The sequence below is a fragment of the Capra hircus genome, chromosome 13 (genome assembly GCF_001704415.2).
Source record: "Capra hircus breed San Clemente chromosome 13, ASM170441v1, whole genome shotgun sequence".
Lineage (NCBI taxonomy): Eukaryota > Metazoa > Chordata > Mammalia > Artiodactyla > Bovidae > Capra > Capra hircus.
This window is the reverse complement of record NC_030820.1, coordinates 65,666,942-65,685,320: the sequence shown is the minus strand read 5'-3', so window position 1 is coordinate 65,685,320 and position 18,379 is coordinate 65,666,942. Positions and strand designations below refer to the sequence as shown.

General features: G+C 39.7%; 1 protein-coding gene and 1 pseudogene across 2 annotated transcripts in view; one reads left to right on the top strand and one right to left on the bottom strand.

Annotated features, from left to right (window-relative positions):
* Positions 1–16,149, top strand: part of MROH8 (maestro heat like repeat family member 8) — a 41,252-nt gene extending 25,103 nt beyond the window's left edge. Inside the window, exons 8-13 of one of the 2 annotated variants that reach the window (XM_018057833.1) lie at positions 232–336; positions 5,224–5,359; positions 7,361–7,479; positions 10,154–10,306; positions 11,980–12,140; positions 16,002–16,149. In XM_018057833.1, coding sequence (XP_017913322.1) covers positions 232–336; positions 5,224–5,359; positions 7,361–7,479; positions 10,154–10,306; positions 11,980–12,140; positions 16,002–16,149 — 822 coding nt within the window. The remainder of the gene's footprint in view (positions 1–231; positions 337–5,223; positions 5,360–7,360; positions 7,480–10,153; positions 10,307–11,979; positions 12,141–16,001) is intronic. The other variant, XM_018057834.1, reaches the window with a different exon arrangement.
* On the bottom strand, positions 14,792–15,377 carry LOC106502786 (annotated as a pseudogene).

Here is an 18,379-nt window from a genome sequence, read left to right as displayed (position 1 = left end):
AAGTTAGTTTCAAGTTTTCCATTTATACTCTGTAAAAGCAAATTGAATGCCTCCTGTTACGCATAAATATCTTAAGTGATAAGATTTTCTAGGATTACAATAGAAAACCAGTTCTATCAGAAAGTCTTTGAGTACATATTAGAGAAATTAAGCAATGTTAGTAAAATATAAGCTTGTGACTTTTGGGTTATTTTCCTAGATCAAGCTGCTTAACCATTTATTTTTTCACAGCACATGGATCCCTGGTTACAGTCAGACAAAGACCATGAACGGGAACGGGCCACAACCAGCATGGCTCAAGTTCTGAAGTGTTTATTCAAACATCTCAGCCTGCAAGTAAGTTGACCTCCAGTTGAAGATGCAAGATCCAGAGCTATCCTTTGAACTGCCCAGTTCCCCTCCTGTTTATGGCTCCCCAGACTGGTGCCTTCTTGGTGCTCATGTAAGAACATTTGGCATTATTCACTCATCTGCTCCTCTCCCCTAAGTGAGCAGCTTGAGGCCAGGTATTGTGTTTAATAATCTTGCATACCCAAAGGGATGCACAAGAGTTTGAAGCAGTAAAGTGTAGCAGGCCAATATCAGTATGTAAGTCAATTTAAAGATCTCCCAGGCATCTCAGAGAATATGGTTCTACAATACCTCTTTTTAAATCCTCTCATTTCCCTTTTGCATTCTCACTTTCCAGTTCTGAATTCTCTCCCATAATTCCTAAAAAGAATTCCCCAAACTCAGATCCTCTTTCCTGATCTGATCCTTTTTGTCATCTACAAAATCTCTTTCTGTCCTCAGTAGATCTTCTCCACACTGGAGTCTCTTCTGTTCTCATCCATCATTTCTCCAATCTGCATAGTAAGGCCCAGGAATTGGAAGAGAAGTTGGGGGAGAGTAGGAATAGTAGGTCTTTATGAGAATTCCTCAGACAGTTTACCATTGATGTGAATATTCTAACAATCAAAAGGACAGCATGCCACTACCTTTCTTATTTCTCCGTTTGAAAACACATCCAGACTTGCCACCTCCTTCCTGAAGCTCAGCCCCTCAAACGATGCTACTTCCCTTGTTCTCTGTTTAGTCGAAGAGAGCACATGACTTCTGGCCATCACTGACTACCTTATTATTCTGTGCTCACTGGCTACCCTATTGTTTGACCACAATGCATGCTTCTTCCTCAAATTCTAATTTTGGCTGCAGACTAAAGACAAGAGTTTCAAATGACTTCTTCCTATACATAATCTCCCCTATGCTCAGCAGAACCTCCTCAGCATTTTCTTCCTGGCAAGAATTGCCAACATGAGGGTGCTTAACTTAGGTGGCCGAGGGGTCTGTGAACATCCGGAAAGTTCTGTGCAGAATGTTGTGTGGTGCAGTCTTCTGGATTTTTCTGAGGAAGGTTCACTGAGTCCCCAGTGACAGTCCAAGTGCCTTATCCATAAGTGCTATAGTCATAACCAGTACCTGGCACATCAACAAACACATCAGTGTTTGTTGATTGAAAGAATGAACATGTTATCAGAGAATGAAAGATCTTATACAGTTTGCATGTTTCTCTGTTTAGTGTACATAGGTTGTAGAAGCTGTTGTTTCCACTATCTCCATGTATTTTTCTGAAAAGCCACAGTGGAAATTTCTTTCTGCCTCAATCATAGGAACAGGTGTGCTGCCTCTGTATGGCTATTTGCTTCTTGCTTTACGGACAGTGTGAATCCTCTTAGATGCATGAACCCTGAGAAAGTCTGAAGCCTAGCTCTGTGGCCAAGTTTGAGTAAAAGATGATCATGCATTCTGCATGCTAACAAAACCCTTAACTTCATTTATTTTTTCTGCCTTCATTTTTTTTTTAATTGGTCCTACTTGCTTCACTATTTTTTTAAATTATATTTTTTTCTGGTAGGTTTTGACCAGCTACTTGACTTTTTTTCCATAATATGGTAAAATATCTATAAATAAAATTTTTAAATATTGTCAGTTGGTATATCTCAACTTTGTATCTGACTTTTTCACTTAGCAAACTAGCACATATTCCTGAAAAAAGGGAAAAGTGAAAGTTAGTCACTCAGTTGTGTCTGACTGTTATCCCATGGACTGCAGACTGCCACACTTCTCTGTTCATGGGATTCTCCAAGCAAGAGTGCTGGAGAGGGGTGCCATTTCCTTCTCCAGAGGATCTGCCTGACCCAGGGACTGAACTCAGGGATTGAATCTTCATTGCAGGAACATCTTTACCATTTAAACCACCAAGGCTAATTTATTCTCAACTTATTATAAATTCTTGGGATACTTGTTTCCTAATGGTTGTATTCATAGTTCTTGTTGTTGTTCAGTCACTCTGTTGTGTCTGACTCTTTGCGACCCCATGAACTACAGCACGTCAGGCTTCCCTGTCCTTCCCCCTCACCCAGAGCTTGATCAAACTCATGTCCAATGAGTAGGTGATGCCATCCAACCATCTCATCCTCTGTCGTCCCCTTCTTCTTCTGCCTTCATTATTTCCTAGCATCAGAGTCTTTTGTAATAAGTCAGCTCTTCACATCAGGTAGCCAAAGTATTGGAGTTTCAGCTTCAGCATCAGTCCTTCCGATGAATATTCAGGACTGATTTCCTTTAGTATTGACTGGTTGGATCTCCTTGCTGTCCAGGGGACTCTCAAGAGTCTTCTCCAGCACCACAGTTCAAAAGCATCAATCTTTTCGTGTGCAGCCTTCTTTATGGTCCAACTCTCACATCCATACATGTCCGCTGGAAAAACCATAGCTTTGACTACACAGACCTTTGTTGGCAAAGTAATGTCTCCTGCTTTTTAATATGCTGTCTAGGTTGGTCATAACTTTTCTTCCAAGGAGCAAGCATCTTTTAATTTCACGGCTGCAATCACCATGCAGTGATTTGGGAGCTGAAGAAAGTAAAGCCTATCACTGTTTCCATTGTTTCCCCATCTATTTGCCATGAAGTGACGGCACCAGATGCCATGATTTTCATTTTTTGAATGTTAAGTTTCAAGCCAGATTTTTACTCTCTTCTTTCACTTTCATCAAGAGGCTCTTTAGTTCCTCTTTGCTTTCTGCCATAAGGGTGGTGTCATCTGCATATCTGAGGTTATTGATATTTCTGCTGGCAATCTTGATTCTAGCTTGTGCTTCATCCAGCCAAGCATTTCACATGATGTATTCTGCATCATAACTTAAATAAGCAGGGTGACAATATACAGCCTTGACATACTCCTTTCCCTATTTGGAATCGGTCTCTTGTTCCATGTCCAGTTCTAACTGTTGCTTCCTGACCTCCATACAGATTCTCAAGAGGCAGGTCAGGTGGTCTGGTATTCCCATCTCTTGAAGAATTTTCCAGTTTGTTGTGATCCACACAGTTCAAGGCTTTGGCATAGTCAATAAAGCGGAAGTAGATGTTTTTCTGGAACTCTCTTGCTTTTTCCATGATCCAGTAGATGTTGGCAATTTGATCTCTGGTTCCTCTGCCTTTTCTAAATCCAGCTTGAACATCTGGAATTTCTAAGTTCACATACTATTGAAGCCTAGCTTGGAGAATTTTGAGCATTACTTTGCTAGCATGTGAGATGAGTGTAAATGTATGGTAGTTTGAGCATTCTTTGGCATTGCCTTTCTTTGGGATTGGAATGAAAACTGACCTTTTCCAGTCCTGTGGCCACTGCTGAGTTTTCCAAATTTGATGGCATATTGAGTGCAGCATTTTCACAGCAGCATCTTTCAGGATTTGAAATAACTCAACTGGAATTCCATCACCTCCACTAGCTTTGTTCGTAGTGATGCTTCGTAAAGCCCACTTGACTTCACGTTCCAGGATGTCTGGCTCTAGGTGGGTGATCACACCATCATGATTATCTTGGTCGTGAAGATCTTTTTTGTACAGTTCTTCTTGTATTCTTGCCACCTCTTCTTAATCTCTTCTGCTTCTGTTAGGTCCAGACCATTTCTGTCCTTTATTACGCTCATCTTTGCATGGAATGTTCCCTTGGTATCTCTAATTTTCTTGAAAAGAAAATTATTGTTTTCCTCTATTTCTTTGCATTGATCACTGAGGAAGGCTTTCTTATCTCTCCTTGCTGTTCTTTGGAATTCTGCATTCAGATGAGTATATCTTTTCTTTTTTCCTTTGCCTTTTCACAGTTATTTGTAAGGCCTCTTCAGACAACCATTTTGCCTTTTTGCTCTTCTTTTTCTTGGGGGTGGTTTTGATCACCGCCTCCTGTACAGTGTTATACATCTCCATCCATATTTCTTCATGCACTCTATCAGATCTAATCCCTTGAATCTAGTTATCACTTCCACTGTATAACTGTAAGGGATTGCTTTAGGTCATACCTGAATGGCCTAGTCATTTTCCCTACTTTCTTCAATTTAAGTCTGAATTTGGCAATAAGGAGTTCCTGATCTGGGCCACAGTCAGCTCCCCGTCTTGTTTTTACTGACCATATAGAGCTTCTCCATCTTTGGCTGCAAAGAATATAATCAATTGGATTTCAGTGTTCACCATCTGGTGATGTCCATGTGTGGAGTCATCTCTTGTGTTGTTGGAAGAGGGTGTTTGCTATGACCAGTGCGTTCCCTTTGACAAAACTTGGTCCACTGGAGAAGGGAATGACAAACCACTTCAGCTTTCTTGTCTTGAGAACCCCATGAACAGTATAGTTCTTATTGCTATTGGCAATTATTTTGAATATGTGGACTTTAAAAACCATGCTAGAGAGACTTCTCTGGTGATCCAGTGATTGAGCCTGCCTTCTAGTGCAGGGGACACTGATTCCATCCCCAGCTGGGGAACTGTGACACCATATGCTCCAGGGCAACTCAGCCTGTGAGCCACAAGTACTGACCTGGAGAGCCACAGCTAGAGAGAAGCCTGTGCACCACAACAAAAGATCCCACATGCTGCGACTAAGACCCAGTGCAGCCAAAAATAAATAAATATTTAAAAAGAAAAAATAATAAAAACAGTGCTAGAATATCTTTACACACAAAGCATTTTTCAGGTTGCTTACTTAAATTAGAATTTGTCCTATGTAATAGCGTCTGCTGGATATATTGTATCTACACATGTTAAATGTTAACCCAGAAGATCCAAGGGCTGGATAGAACACTGGCCCTTCTCTTGAGCAGGAGGTTCCAGGAGAATTACTTCAGTTGAAATCTGAGGCACCAAATGCAGTGCAGTCTAATGGTTTTTTTTTTTTTGCTTCCTAATCAGCTTCCAGTGCGATTCCAAAGACTTGGACATCTGGTGGCTCTGATGGCTCTGCTGTGTGGGGACCCACTGAAAGAGGTGGCCGAGGAGGCGGCGGAGGGCATGCACTACCTGCTGCACATCACCCTGAGGCTGAAGTGTAAGGCGCTCCTGGAGACAGTGAGGCCCTGAGTCAGTTCTCCAGCATAGCACAAAAAGCACCAGGCCTCCCTGGGCACTCACTGCCCACATTCTAGAAAGACTTTTACCCTGGTTCATAGAGAGAAGGGTATCCTGTCCCTAGGCAAAGATAGAGCCACACTGACTTAATAATTAGAAGGATAACACTGGATCAGACCCATCAGCATCAGCCATGTGCATGCCCATGGAGTTGGAGCAGAAAACATGTGGCCCTGTGGACAAGCTGGAGTAGTTAGTTTAGTTGCAAATAGAAGAAGTTCTTGCCATCCCCTTGGCTCTGCCTTTATGTGTTTATCCCAGAAACGTTTACTGAGTCAAATGGCAACCCACTCCAGTACTCATGCCTGGAAAATTCCATGGATGGAGAAGCCTGGTGGGCTACAGTCCATGGGGTCGCAAAGAGTCGGACATGACTGAGCGACTTCTTTCACTACTCAGATCTAACAGTAACCAGAATATGTGGTCCAATCCTTATGTGGGCTTTGCAGGGGGCGCAGTGGTAAAGGATCTGCCTGCCAATGTAGGAGATGCAAGAGACATGGGTTTGATCTCTGGGTCGGCAAAATCCCTCGGAGAAGGAAATGGCAACCCACTCCAGTATTTTTGCCCAGAAAATGCCATGGACAAAGGAGCCTGGTGGGCTACAGTCCGTGGGGTTGCAAAGAGTCGGATATAACTAAGCACACACACACACACACACACACACAGAGTCCTTAGAGGTAACACACGATCTAGTGGGAGCATCAGAGAATCAGAGGGTCAACAAATAACTGTTCTTAAAAACGTTAGACTGCTATGAAGGGAAATTACAGAGGCCACGAGTAAGGATCAAATCTAGTTGTGGGGTTCAGAAACGGCCTCTCTGAAGATGACCTACAAAGTAACATTTAGTCAGGTGAAGTGATAAGAAGAGTGTATTAGGCAGAAGGAACAGTGTGAGCAAGGACACTCAGCATGTATGAGCTTGGGGAGTTTGAATAACAAAGAGAGGGCCATGGTGGTCAAGGAGTGAATCACTGATCCCCACAGTTGGAAGAAACTTCAGAAGATATCTAACCCAGACTTCCCCCAGTGTTGAGTCCGAGTCTATTTTATCCCTACCCAGCAGTTGCCCAGCCTGGGCTTGCTTATACCAAGGACAGCATAGTGCTCTACTTCCCAAAGCAGCAGTCTCTTTTCTGGGCAGCTCTGAGTATGAGCTTTGTCTGCTGAGACATATAGCCACGGGAACACAGCTGGTTGTTCATTCAGCAAATATTTATGAAGCACTTCTTGTTTGAGGGATGCGTTGGTGAGTAAGACAGGCAAGGTCCCATCCCGCAAAGAGCTTATAGTTGGAGAAACAATATCCTCAGCCATGGGCTCAAATACTTCCTATAGGTCAACCATAGGCTCAGATACTTCCTAGAGATCAACCATGAGTTCAGATACTTCCTAGAGATAAATTTCCAGTGAAGATGAGTCACAATAAAATAGGAGGAAGACAAAGCACTGTTAGGGCATCTTGGCAGACTCAGTATCAGCAAAACTAGACACACAGACAGTTTTGATTGCAGAACTATCAAACTCAGTACAAAACTGTGTAAATTTTTGTTGGGACCTAAGCTTCACAGGAAGGAAGACTCCTCAAAAGTCCTCACCAATGGGGAAATAAATGGTTTAACTTGCCTCATTTGTATTCCCAAATCACTCAAAGCTCTTACAAAGAGCTCTTATTTCTTCTTTCAGCTCTTTTTATATATTGCTCTTCCACAGAAGATAAGCAAATCAGATTAACATCCATTCCTTCCCCCATTTTTTTGGGAGGGGGTATAAAAAGTAAAAATGAGCATTTTCACTCAAGTGAAATAGACAAAAATAAGACTGGGGATCCACTTCAACCTGAAGATCAACCAGACTTGCAAAATCAAGAAAAAGGAAATAAGTCAGAAAGTATTAATATGTTATATTATTTTCTCAGGTATCACTTACGACAAGAAAAATCGCCAACACTTGAAAAGAGCAATGAAAAGATGTCGAGAACTCCTAGAACTCTACAATATTAAACAGTTCTATAGTTGTCCCTTCAGAATTGCCCAGGTAATCAGAATGACTAAAATTTTAAAGACAGATAGCTTGAAAATGTTGGAGAGGATGGGAAACAACCAGAAGTCTCATACATTTATTCATGGGAATGTGAAATGATAAAACTGCTTTGGGAAAAGGTCTGTTAATTTCTTATAAAACTAAACATACAAGATTGCCCAGAGAATTTGCTTTCTGAACATTTCATAGTTTGGAGATGAGGTAATGGCCATAATTGTTACACACTTTGCCCTGTAAGTTTAAGGGATTTAGGCCAGACCGCCAGTGAGGCCAGTATCACTGTGTGGACATTTTTTCAGACCAGCTCTGTGCCCGTTTGCTCTCCCAACCCCACCCAACCCCTTGCAAATGTAAATCCTTGTCACAGAAAGAGACCTCAAGAGGGTGAATTTGAGGGACTTCCCTGGTGGTCCAAGGGTTAAGACCACCTTCCAATGCAAGGAGTGTGGATTTGATCCCTGGTTGGGGAGGTGAGATCCCACATGCCTTGTGGCCAAAAGACCAAAACATAAAACAGAAGCAATATTGTAGCAAGTTCAAAAAAGACTTAAAAGAAAACTCTAATTAAAAAAAAAACGGGTGTAATTGATCCAAATACAACTATTAAAAAGCCATACACTTCTTTGTTAATGTAATTATTCAATGTTCCACAAATGCTAAACATCTTCTAGGTATCAGGGTCTTCCCTGGTGGCTCGGTGGTAGAGAGCCCACCTGCCAATGCAGGAGACCTGGGTTGGGAAGATCCCCTGCAGAGGAAATGGCAGCCCGCTCCAGTATTCTTGCCTGGGAAATCCCATGGACAGAGGAGCCTGGGGGCTACAGACCATGGGGTCACAAAAGAGTCGGACACAACTGAGAGACTAAGCAACAGTAGGTGATACGCAGAAAAAAAGCCTACAGATCTTATTCACGTATGGTCTAAGGTACCAGGCAAATTGTCTTTACATCAGTTTCTTCATCTGTATATGAGCATCTGTAAAAATTAGGGTAATTCAGTTGTTGTGAGAGTCAAATGAGATACAGTACAGAAAATGCTTTCTTAGTGCCAATCACTTGGTAAGTGCCTAGTAGATTATACCAATTATAATTATGTGGAGGACTTTATTCACTGTCACGTACAAACTGTGGAAAATTCTTAAAGAGATGGGAATACCAGACCACCTGACCTGCCTCTTGAGAACTCGGTATGCAGGTCAAGAAGCAACAGTTAGAACTGGACATGGAACAACAGACTGGTTACAAATGGGGAAAGGAGTATGTCAAGGCTGCATATTCTCACCCTGCTTATTTAACTTAGATGCAGAGTACATCATGTGAAATGCCTGGATAGATGAACCACAAACTAGAATCAATATTGCCGGGAGAAATATCAATAATTTTCAGATGATACCACCCTTATGGCAGAAAGTGAAGAAGAACTAAAGAGCCCCTTGATGAAAGTGGAAGAGGAGAGTGAAAAAGTTTGCTTAAAACTCAACATTCAGAAAACTAAGATCATGGCATCTGGTCCCATCACTTCATGGCAAATAGATGGGGAAACAATGGAAATAGTGACAGATTTTATTTTGGGGGGGGGCTCCAAAATCACTGCTGATGGTGACTGCAGCCATGAAATTAAAAGAAGCTTGCTCCTTGGAAGAAAAGTTATGACTAACCTAGACAGCATATTAAAAAGCAAGAGACATTACTTTGCCAACAAAGGTCCGTCTAGTCAAGGCTATGGTTTTTCAAGTAGTCATGTATGGATGTGAGAGTTGGACTATAAAGAAGGCTGAGCGCCAAAGAATTGATGCTTTTGAACTGTGGTGTTTGGAGAAGACTCTTGAGAGTCCCTTGGACTGCAAGGAGATCCAACCAGTCCATCCTAAAGGAAATCAGTCCTGAATATTCATTGGAAGGACTGATGCTAAAGCTGAAACTCCAATACTTTGGCCACCTCATGCGAAGAACTGACTCACTGGAAAAGACCCTGATGCTGGGAAAGATTGAAGGCAGGAAAAGGGGACTACAGAGGATGAGATGGTTGGATGGCATCGCTGACTCAATGGATATGAGTTTGAGTGAGTAAGATCCGGGAGTTGGTGATAGACAGGGAAGCCTGGCCTGCTAAATGGGATCGCAAAGAGTGGGACACAACTGAGCGACTGAACTGAGCTGAAAGTACAATGAGAAGCAGAATAACACATTATTTTAATAAATCATCTCCAAATTATTTTAGCTAAGCTTGGGTTCCTGTCATCCATAGAGCTTTAAGGCCTTTCCTTAATTCTTATTTCTATAAAAGTATCATGTGTCACTCTTTCTGAGGATCTCAGTAATCAAGCTTTTTTATCTTTGGCCGTGAGCCACAGCTTGCAGGATCTTGGTTCCTCAACCAGGAATCAAACACATGCTCCCTGCAGTGGAAGCACAGAGTCCTAACCACCCGACTGTCAGAGAAGTCAGTCCAAGCGTCTTTCTAAAAGTCAGAGTTGTAAGAAACCATGCGCAGTCCCTTGGGACACTGGTTTGCTTCCAATTTTTCACTTCTGTAAACAGTATAGAACTGAAGAGCCCTGAACGTCTTTGTATGCTTCTCTGATTGTTGACTTAGAATTGTTTCTTGTTCAGGACTCTTCCTGTTAAATGATCCATCTTGAAAGTTCATTTTCCCTAAATCATCTCAGGTCTTCGAAGTTTTTCTCAATTCCAACGAGCTCTACCAGTTTGTAATGGCTACCCTGGATGGCCTGAAAAACCTGAAGCCTCCCCACATGCAGCGGTCAGCGGGGAAACTGCTGATAGCATTGGTGAAGAAAGCACAGTCCCGGTTTGAGAAGGTAAAGCTCTCAGCGGACATTTCCCGAGTTTAAAATGCAGGCAGAGACCTGTCCCCACCTACAGATGCTAAGGTCTCTCCTGCTGTTCCTATTCAGCAGAATACAACTGAGAACAACCACTGAAAGACCATGGTCAAAGCCTTAGTCGATTTAGTTAATGCTGAAAAATCATGCATTCAACAAGCATATACAACCACTGTGTATGCAGCTAGGGATGGCAGGTTTTCTTTTTTTTTTTTTTTAATCTGAGGTATGGCCCCTATTTTCCAAAAGATTGTAGTTTCTTTTGGAAAATATAATTAACATACATGAGAATGGTAACTCCAGTTTAGATCCTCATTTGGGTTAGTTAAAGGTACCAAAATTTTAAAAATCAAGCCATCAGTGATCCTAGAGGGAGGCTAACTTAGTAAATTTAAAATCAAGAGAATTTATTTTAATGAAATTGATACATAAAGAAATAACAATATGGTTATATCATCTATAAATGTGGAAGGACATACTGGAGAGATAAAATGGATGAAAGTAGTTGTCTCTGGAGTGTGGACCTGGGGAATAGGCCAGAGAGAGCCTTGAATACCACTGGACTTTTAAAATTGTGTGCAGGTTGCACTTTGATAAGAATTAAAATAATTTTAAAATGATGAAAACCCATTTTTTAATCTATATTTTAATAGATTAAAATATAGCAAAGATATAAAAAGATCAGTACTATTTTGGAAGATGGTGAAATGGGCATTTGTATCTTTTGGGTGCTTTCAGCTGTAAAAAAAAGAAACATTTGTGAGAAGCTTATACAAAGGGTTTATCAGCTCATATATTAAGAAGTCTGGAAGTAAGGTATATTTTCTAGGATGGGTCCAGCGACTCAACAGCTTTATAAGAGAGCCAGGGGTTTTTCCATCATTCCCACTTAATCTGTTCATATATTCATAAGTAAGACAGCCACCACAATTTCCAACTCTCTAAGCAGATAAGACTACCCAACAAAGAAGAGAGAGGTTGCCTGCCTTTAATCAGAGAGAAAAATCTTTCCCAGAAGCCCCCAGCTGATTTTCCTCCATGTTCATTGGCCAGAATGTCATCACATGCCCATCCTCAAACTGTTTCTGGCAGCTGGTGGTAAGAACAGCTATTTTATATAAGGCTACTAAGGACTGCCTTTTGAAAAGCTGACATTTTAACAGAGACCTTGAGCCACAAGTCTAGGAGCAGGAAGAGCAGTCCAAGCAGAGAAATGGATCAAGTCCAGTGGCTCTTGTTTAATTTACCTGAATATGATAAACTTCTGCAGGAGGAAGGCAGCTATGACTCCCCTGCCATTCTCAGAGCCAGGGTGGGGAAAAACCAACCTCCTTCCAGCTTTTATTAGTTTGTCTTATTATAAAAACAATGCATAAGGAAAAATTAGAAAAAATATATAAGCAAAAATGTAAATATCCCGTCACTCAAATACCCATTAATATGTTTGGATATATGTTTTTCCAAGTCCTTTTATGTGCATATACATTCATACAGGTATACTTTAAGTAGTCTTGATAATAATAAACTTTTTGAAAAATAATAAACATTCTGTATTAAAAATCACCCCCAGGACCTCAACTACAGTATCCTCAGTAACTGTCAATGTCCCACAGCAGTAAGGTCTTAAGTGATTTCTTTTCCTTCTTCAGGTGCCAGAAATTATGGGCGTTATCTGTGCCCTGCTCTCCACAAGCAGCCAGCCTAATGTTCGCCAACAGATCACAAATATTGTGAGTCTGCTTATGTCCAGGCCCAAGTACACAGATACAGTGATCAACCACCTTCTGTGTCACCCGGTACCATATGACAGGTAATGGAATCTGGTACAGCCTCTGGATTAAGTAGGGGTGTGTGCTATACCTCTGAGTACCGTGGAGCAGGGTTGCCCTCAAAAATCTAAGGATGTTCTTGTTGAGATATGATATAGACAGATGTCTGCAGGGTAAATCAGAACATAATGCCTAAAATAAGGAAACAATCCAGAATGAAGAACATTTTACAAGATAGTTGGACTGAACTCTTCACAAAACTTATCATGAAAGAAAATAATTGTGCCAAAGGCACTGTTCTAGATAAAAAGACACTAAAGTGACATCAGTTCAGTTTAGTCGCTCAGTTGTGTTTGACTCTTTGCGACCCCATGAATCACAGCACGCCAGGCCTCCCTGTCCATCACCAACTCCCAGAGTTCACTCAGACTCACATCCATAGAGTCAGTGATGCCATAACCAAATGCAATAAATGACTTTGATTGGATTCTGAAAGAAAAGCAAAAGCTATAAAAGAAAACTTTCAAGAGATTGAAATATATATACTAATTACTAAATTAATGTAATTTTAGTTGTGAAATAATATGTAGAAAATTTCCTTATTCTTAAGAGACAGATAATTTAAGGGAGATTTAGGGGTGAATGTCATGATATCTGCAATACATTTGAGAAAAATTTAGCCAAAAAATAGATAAATATGTAAAAAAAAGTATAAATATATATATATAATAAAGTATAAATATATACATAAATAAGAATAGAATCACAGAGAGGGAACAAAGAAGCAGCTTTTTTATGACTAGTGGTTTTGAGTTGGAGGCAAGGCACCCTGGAAGTTCCAGGAAATTCTTTATGGGGAAGGCAATGAGGCATCCAGGCCCCATCCCACTTTAACCAGAGCAACCCTTCTATTTATCTGCTTTATATACTGTCATTCTGGGTAATTATTATTTTGAAAGAAAGATTTCTTAGCTTTTTTAAAATTGAAGTATATTTGACTTACAGTGTTATGTTAGTTTCAGGTATACAGCAAAGTGATTCAGTGTTTGTATTCACATTTTTTTCTAGATTCTTCTCAGATTCTTTTCCATTATAGGTTATTACAAGATTTTGAATATATTAATTGTTCCTTGTGCTATACAGTCACTCCTTGTTGTTTAACTATTTTCTATATGGTGGTATGTAACTGTTAATTCCAAACTCCTAATTTATCCCTCACCCCCCAGTTTTCCCTTTGGTAACCATAAGTTGTTTTTTATGTCTGTGAGTCTGTTTTTATTTTATTAAAAAGTTCATTTGTATCATTTTTTAAAAGTCTGTATGTAAATGATACTATATAATGTTTGTCTTTGGCTGACTACACATAATATGATAATTTCTAGGTCCATCCATGTTGCTGCAAATAGCAATATTTTATTCATTTTTATGGCTGACTAATATTCCATTGTGTATATATACCACATCTTTATCAGTTCATTTGTTGATAGACACTTAAGTTGTTTCCATGTCTTGGCTATTGTAAATAGTGCCACCAGAAACATTGGTATGCATATGTTTCTGAATTAGAGTTTTTGTCTTTTTCAGATATACACTCAGGAGTAAAATTGCTGGATCATATGGCAACTCTATTTGTAGTTTTTTAAGGAACTTCCATACTGTTTCCATAGTGACTGCACCAGTTTACATTCCCACCAACAGTGAAGGAGGGTTCACTTTTCTCTACACCCTCTCCAGCATTTATTATTTGTAAACTTTTGATGGTGGCCATTCTGACTAGTAGGTGTGAGATAATATCTCATTGTAGTTTTGATTTGCATTTCTCTAATAATTAGCGATATTGAACATCTTTTCATGTGCCTGTTGGCCATCTGTATGTCTTCTTTGAAATGACTATTTAGGTCTTCTGCCCGTCTTTTGATTGGATTGTTTGTTTCTATACTAAGCTGTATGACCTGTTCATAAGCCCTTATCAGTCGCATTGTTTGTAAATATATTCTCCTAGTCTGTAGGTTGTCTTTTTGTTTTGTTTATGGTTTCCTTTGCTGTGCAAAATTTTTAGGTTTGGTTAGGTCTCATTCGTGTATTTTTGCTTTTATTTCTTTTGCCTTGGGAGACTGATCAAAGAGAATATTGCTACGATTTATGTCAGAAAGTGTTTTGCCTATGTTCTTTTCTAGGAGTTTTATGGTCTAGGAGTTTAATGTCTTATATTTAAGTCTTTAAGCCATTTTGAGTTTATTTTTGTGTATGGTATGAGGGAGTGTTCTAATTTCATTGATTTACATGCAGGTTTCCCAGCACTACTTGCTGAAGATTTCTCAGCTTTAAACTGTTTGAAAATTGTTTCAAAACTGGTTTCAATGAATAGGTTTCATATAATGTCTTGGTGCAGTGCTAATGTTTTCTGTAAGCTGAAAGAAAGTGTAGTTACTCAGTCGTGTCCGACTCTTTGCGATCCCGTGGACTATAGCCTACCAGGCTCCTCCATCCATGGGATTTTCCAGGCAAAATTACTGGAGTCCGTTGCCATTTCCTTCTCCAGAGAATCTTCCTGACCTAGGGATCGAACCCGGCTCTCCCACACTATAGGCAGATGCTTTACTGTCTGAGCCACCAGGGAAGCTGAACTTAGACGTTTTACCCCACTGCATCAAATTAAGGAGAACTTTTTTTTTTTTTTACTTTTTTTGCACTTATTTTTTGCGGCATTTATTCCCTGGCCATAAGTTTTTGTTTCTTCAGTTTCTTCTGGGATATATTTTTCTTCTGTGCAACTTCCTCTTCTGGTTTAGGAACAATCTGTTCTTTTTCAATAAGGATCATTTCAATGTGGCAGGGAGAGCTCATGTAAGGGTTGATCCAACCGTGAGCTCTGTAAGTCCTGCACCGCATTTTGGGGACTTTGTTCACCTGGATGTGCTCAATGACCAGAGAATCTATATCTAAGCCCGTAAGTTCAGCATTACTCTCTGCATTTTTGAGCATGTTCAGTAAAAATTCAGTAAAAAATACGGTAAAAATTTTTAGGGTCACCAACCCCACGTCCAGCCCCACTGTTTGGCCTGTGCACACCTACCAACTCAGCCGTTGTAACAATGGAATGGCACACATTGCTTCTTTAAAGTGATATCCTTCAGATATTTGGTGGCTTTTTGGATATGCATATCCTTTATGGCCTGGGCAGTTTCACGAGTGTTCTTAAAGTGAACACAAAGATTTGAACCTCTTGATGTGCATGATTTTGTGGAGTTTTCTGGGTCGAGTGAACAGCGCACCATTTTTAGAGGTCACCTCAGGCCACTTACCGGAAAAGGAATAAAGGAGAACTTTTACTCATCCAGAAGAAAAATGAGTTAATACAGATTGTTCAATGGTCTTAATTTTGTGTATTTCTCTGGAACATTGTTTTTAAATCTTTACTTCTTGGTTCAGCTTACCTATTAATACACTAGATTCTTATGTAAAATACATGATTTGGTATAAAGTATTAACTATATTCGATTGATTTAAATGTAATTTTAGCATTATTAGATATTTTTGTGTTTGTTCTAGTTCTTGGAAAACTATTGCTTTAGGTCAAGTGAGAACTGTAGACTCTGTTAGAAATGAAAATGACGTAGGAAACTTGGAGTACAGAGTATGTGATAGGGAAGTTGTGAGATTGGAAAGATATGTTAGGACCAGTTTGTGAATGGTCTTAACATCCATGCTGAGGTTGTGGGAACTTGAGTCTATGAAACCTTGGGAGTTACTGTTGTGAAATCAGATAGCAATTCTGAAGAACTGAGCCTCAGAGGAAAACCTCTTATAGATTGGATTCCAGACGGATTCTGGGAAGCTCGTGGTCATGGTTGGCCCAGGATAAGCCATTCTTCTGAACCCTCTTCCTCTGGGATTTCTAGGCATCTGGCTGAGTTGTGGAGAACTCTGGAGGTGGAGCTGCCCAAAACGACCTGGATTCTCTGGAGACTCCTGAGGAAGCTGCAGAAATGCCATGATTCTGGCACCCAGGAGAAGATGGCCTATGTGGCTGTTGCTGTAAGCCCTTGAGCTTTGCCCCTCCAACTTTAGCCCACCATGGCCCTCCTGGATAATTGGCCTAGCACCATCTGGAGAGTGTTCCTTTTGGTTCCTCTCAAAGTTTGTTTCCCTCATCCATTTATAAATCCACCAGTGTCGCCACCAAGGGATGGATTTGGAGGAGGCTGAGATGAGTGAAGGAGTCAGTATGGTTTCATCTGTCTTAAACATTCTTTTTCTTGTCTTTTAAAAAATGGGTATCATCACAGTCAAGAGAGTACAAACATTTCAAAGAATATAGAAGAATATAAAATAAACCAAAATAGATAACCAAATTATCTGTTATTTTCTATTTTTTATTTAATATTTTTTGGCCACACCTCACAGCATGCAGGATCTTAGTTCTCTGACCAGAGATCGAACACACACCTCCTGCATGAAAGGGCAGAGTCTTAACCACTGGACCACCAGGGATATCTCCCAAAGGCCCACATTGAGCAGAGGTTGGCAAACTTTTTCCGTAAAGGACCAGGTGGTATATATTTTAGGTTTTTCAGGTCACATATAGTCTCCAGTCTCCACCACATATTTTTGGATATATTTTTAAATAATCCTTTAAAAATCAATAAACTATTCTTAGCTCATGGCTATACCATGTCCTTAAAAAAGTGTTTATAATGTATAAACTTCTTGAATATGTACTTGGCATACTTTTTCCATCTATATTTTTCCTTTTAAATAAAATTTTTTAGAGCAGTTTTAGGCTCACAGCAGAACTGAGCAGAAAAGTACGGAGAGTTCCTATATGTTCCCTGCCCCTCCGTATGCACAGCCTCCCCCATATCCATGTCTATTTTATTTCATTTTATTAATAATGTATTAATTTCTACTGTATAGGAAGGTGATTCAGTTATTCATATATATATATGTATATACTTTTTCATATTCTTTTCCATTATGGTTTATCACATGATATCAAATATAGTTCCCTATGCTATACAGTAGGACATTGTTGTTTATCCATCCTGTATATAATAATTTATATTATTAAAGCAAACTCCAAACTAATGAAACTTCTAATCCACCCCTCTTCCACCCCACTTCACGACTACTTTTTTACTTTATTTTATTCCCTACCAGTTTATAGTTCTGCTTTCTCTGACCTAAGTTATCATACTTATTTTTTTAGCTTTCAGAATTACTTTGAAGTCTCTAATCTGCTACTGTCTTCTCTCTTATGCTGTCTGTTCTTGTGGGTTTATGCCTTTTAAAAAATCCCTAAAATGTCCTTTTAGTGCAGTTTTAGGTGTTAGGGCAGAGAAAGGTATGTATTTAATCTGATTAGTCTATAAAATTCTATAAGTGTATTAATAACATCACAGTACATACCATTTGATGACCTGCTGTTTTTCATTTAACCATACACAAACTACTTTCTGTATCAATATGTAGGGTTCTCTGTTATCCTTTTCATAGCTGCATAGTAATTGGTTTTAATTACCTTTAAAAAAATAGGTAATACATGACACAGAACCATTTATTTCATTATTGTTTCCTATTAGTGAACACTTGACACTTTTCAAACTTTCGTCATGAAAACAGTGCTATAGCAAACTTAATCATGCTTGCATCAATTTTGTTATACATACGCAATTATTTTCATAGGATAAAGTCCATTGAAGGGGAATTTCTGGGCCAAATGGTGGGCTCATTTAAACTTTTGGTACTGTTCCCAAATGACCCTCTAGAACACTGCCCTTCTGTCATCACGTGTGAGCATGGCCTTGCCACACTGAACATTGTTGTCTAGCTGCTAGGTGAAAAAGGAGCATATTTTAATTACAGTTCCATCATTGGCAAGGTTCAACATTTATGTATGTTTTTCAGTTGGTCATTTATGTTTCTTCTTTCTTCATGTCCCACACACCAGTGCTTCTCAGTTTTAATACACATGCAAACCACCATCATCTAAGGATCTAATTGAAATACACTCTCCGATGCAGACATTCTAGGCTGGAGGAGGGGTGCTTGCGATTCTCCATTTCTAATCAGCTCCAGGTGACACGAGTGCTCCTGATAGGTGGCCTACACTTCCCACACTTTGAGTAGCAGGCCTTTTCATTTGTTCCTCCTGACATATAAAGGCATTGTATATATCAAAACTATCGCATTTCTGCAAATTATCTGTCATCCGACTTTGTTTATGAACAATTTTCTTTTTGCCCGGGCTTTAAATTTGTATGTGGTCAAATATGTGAAT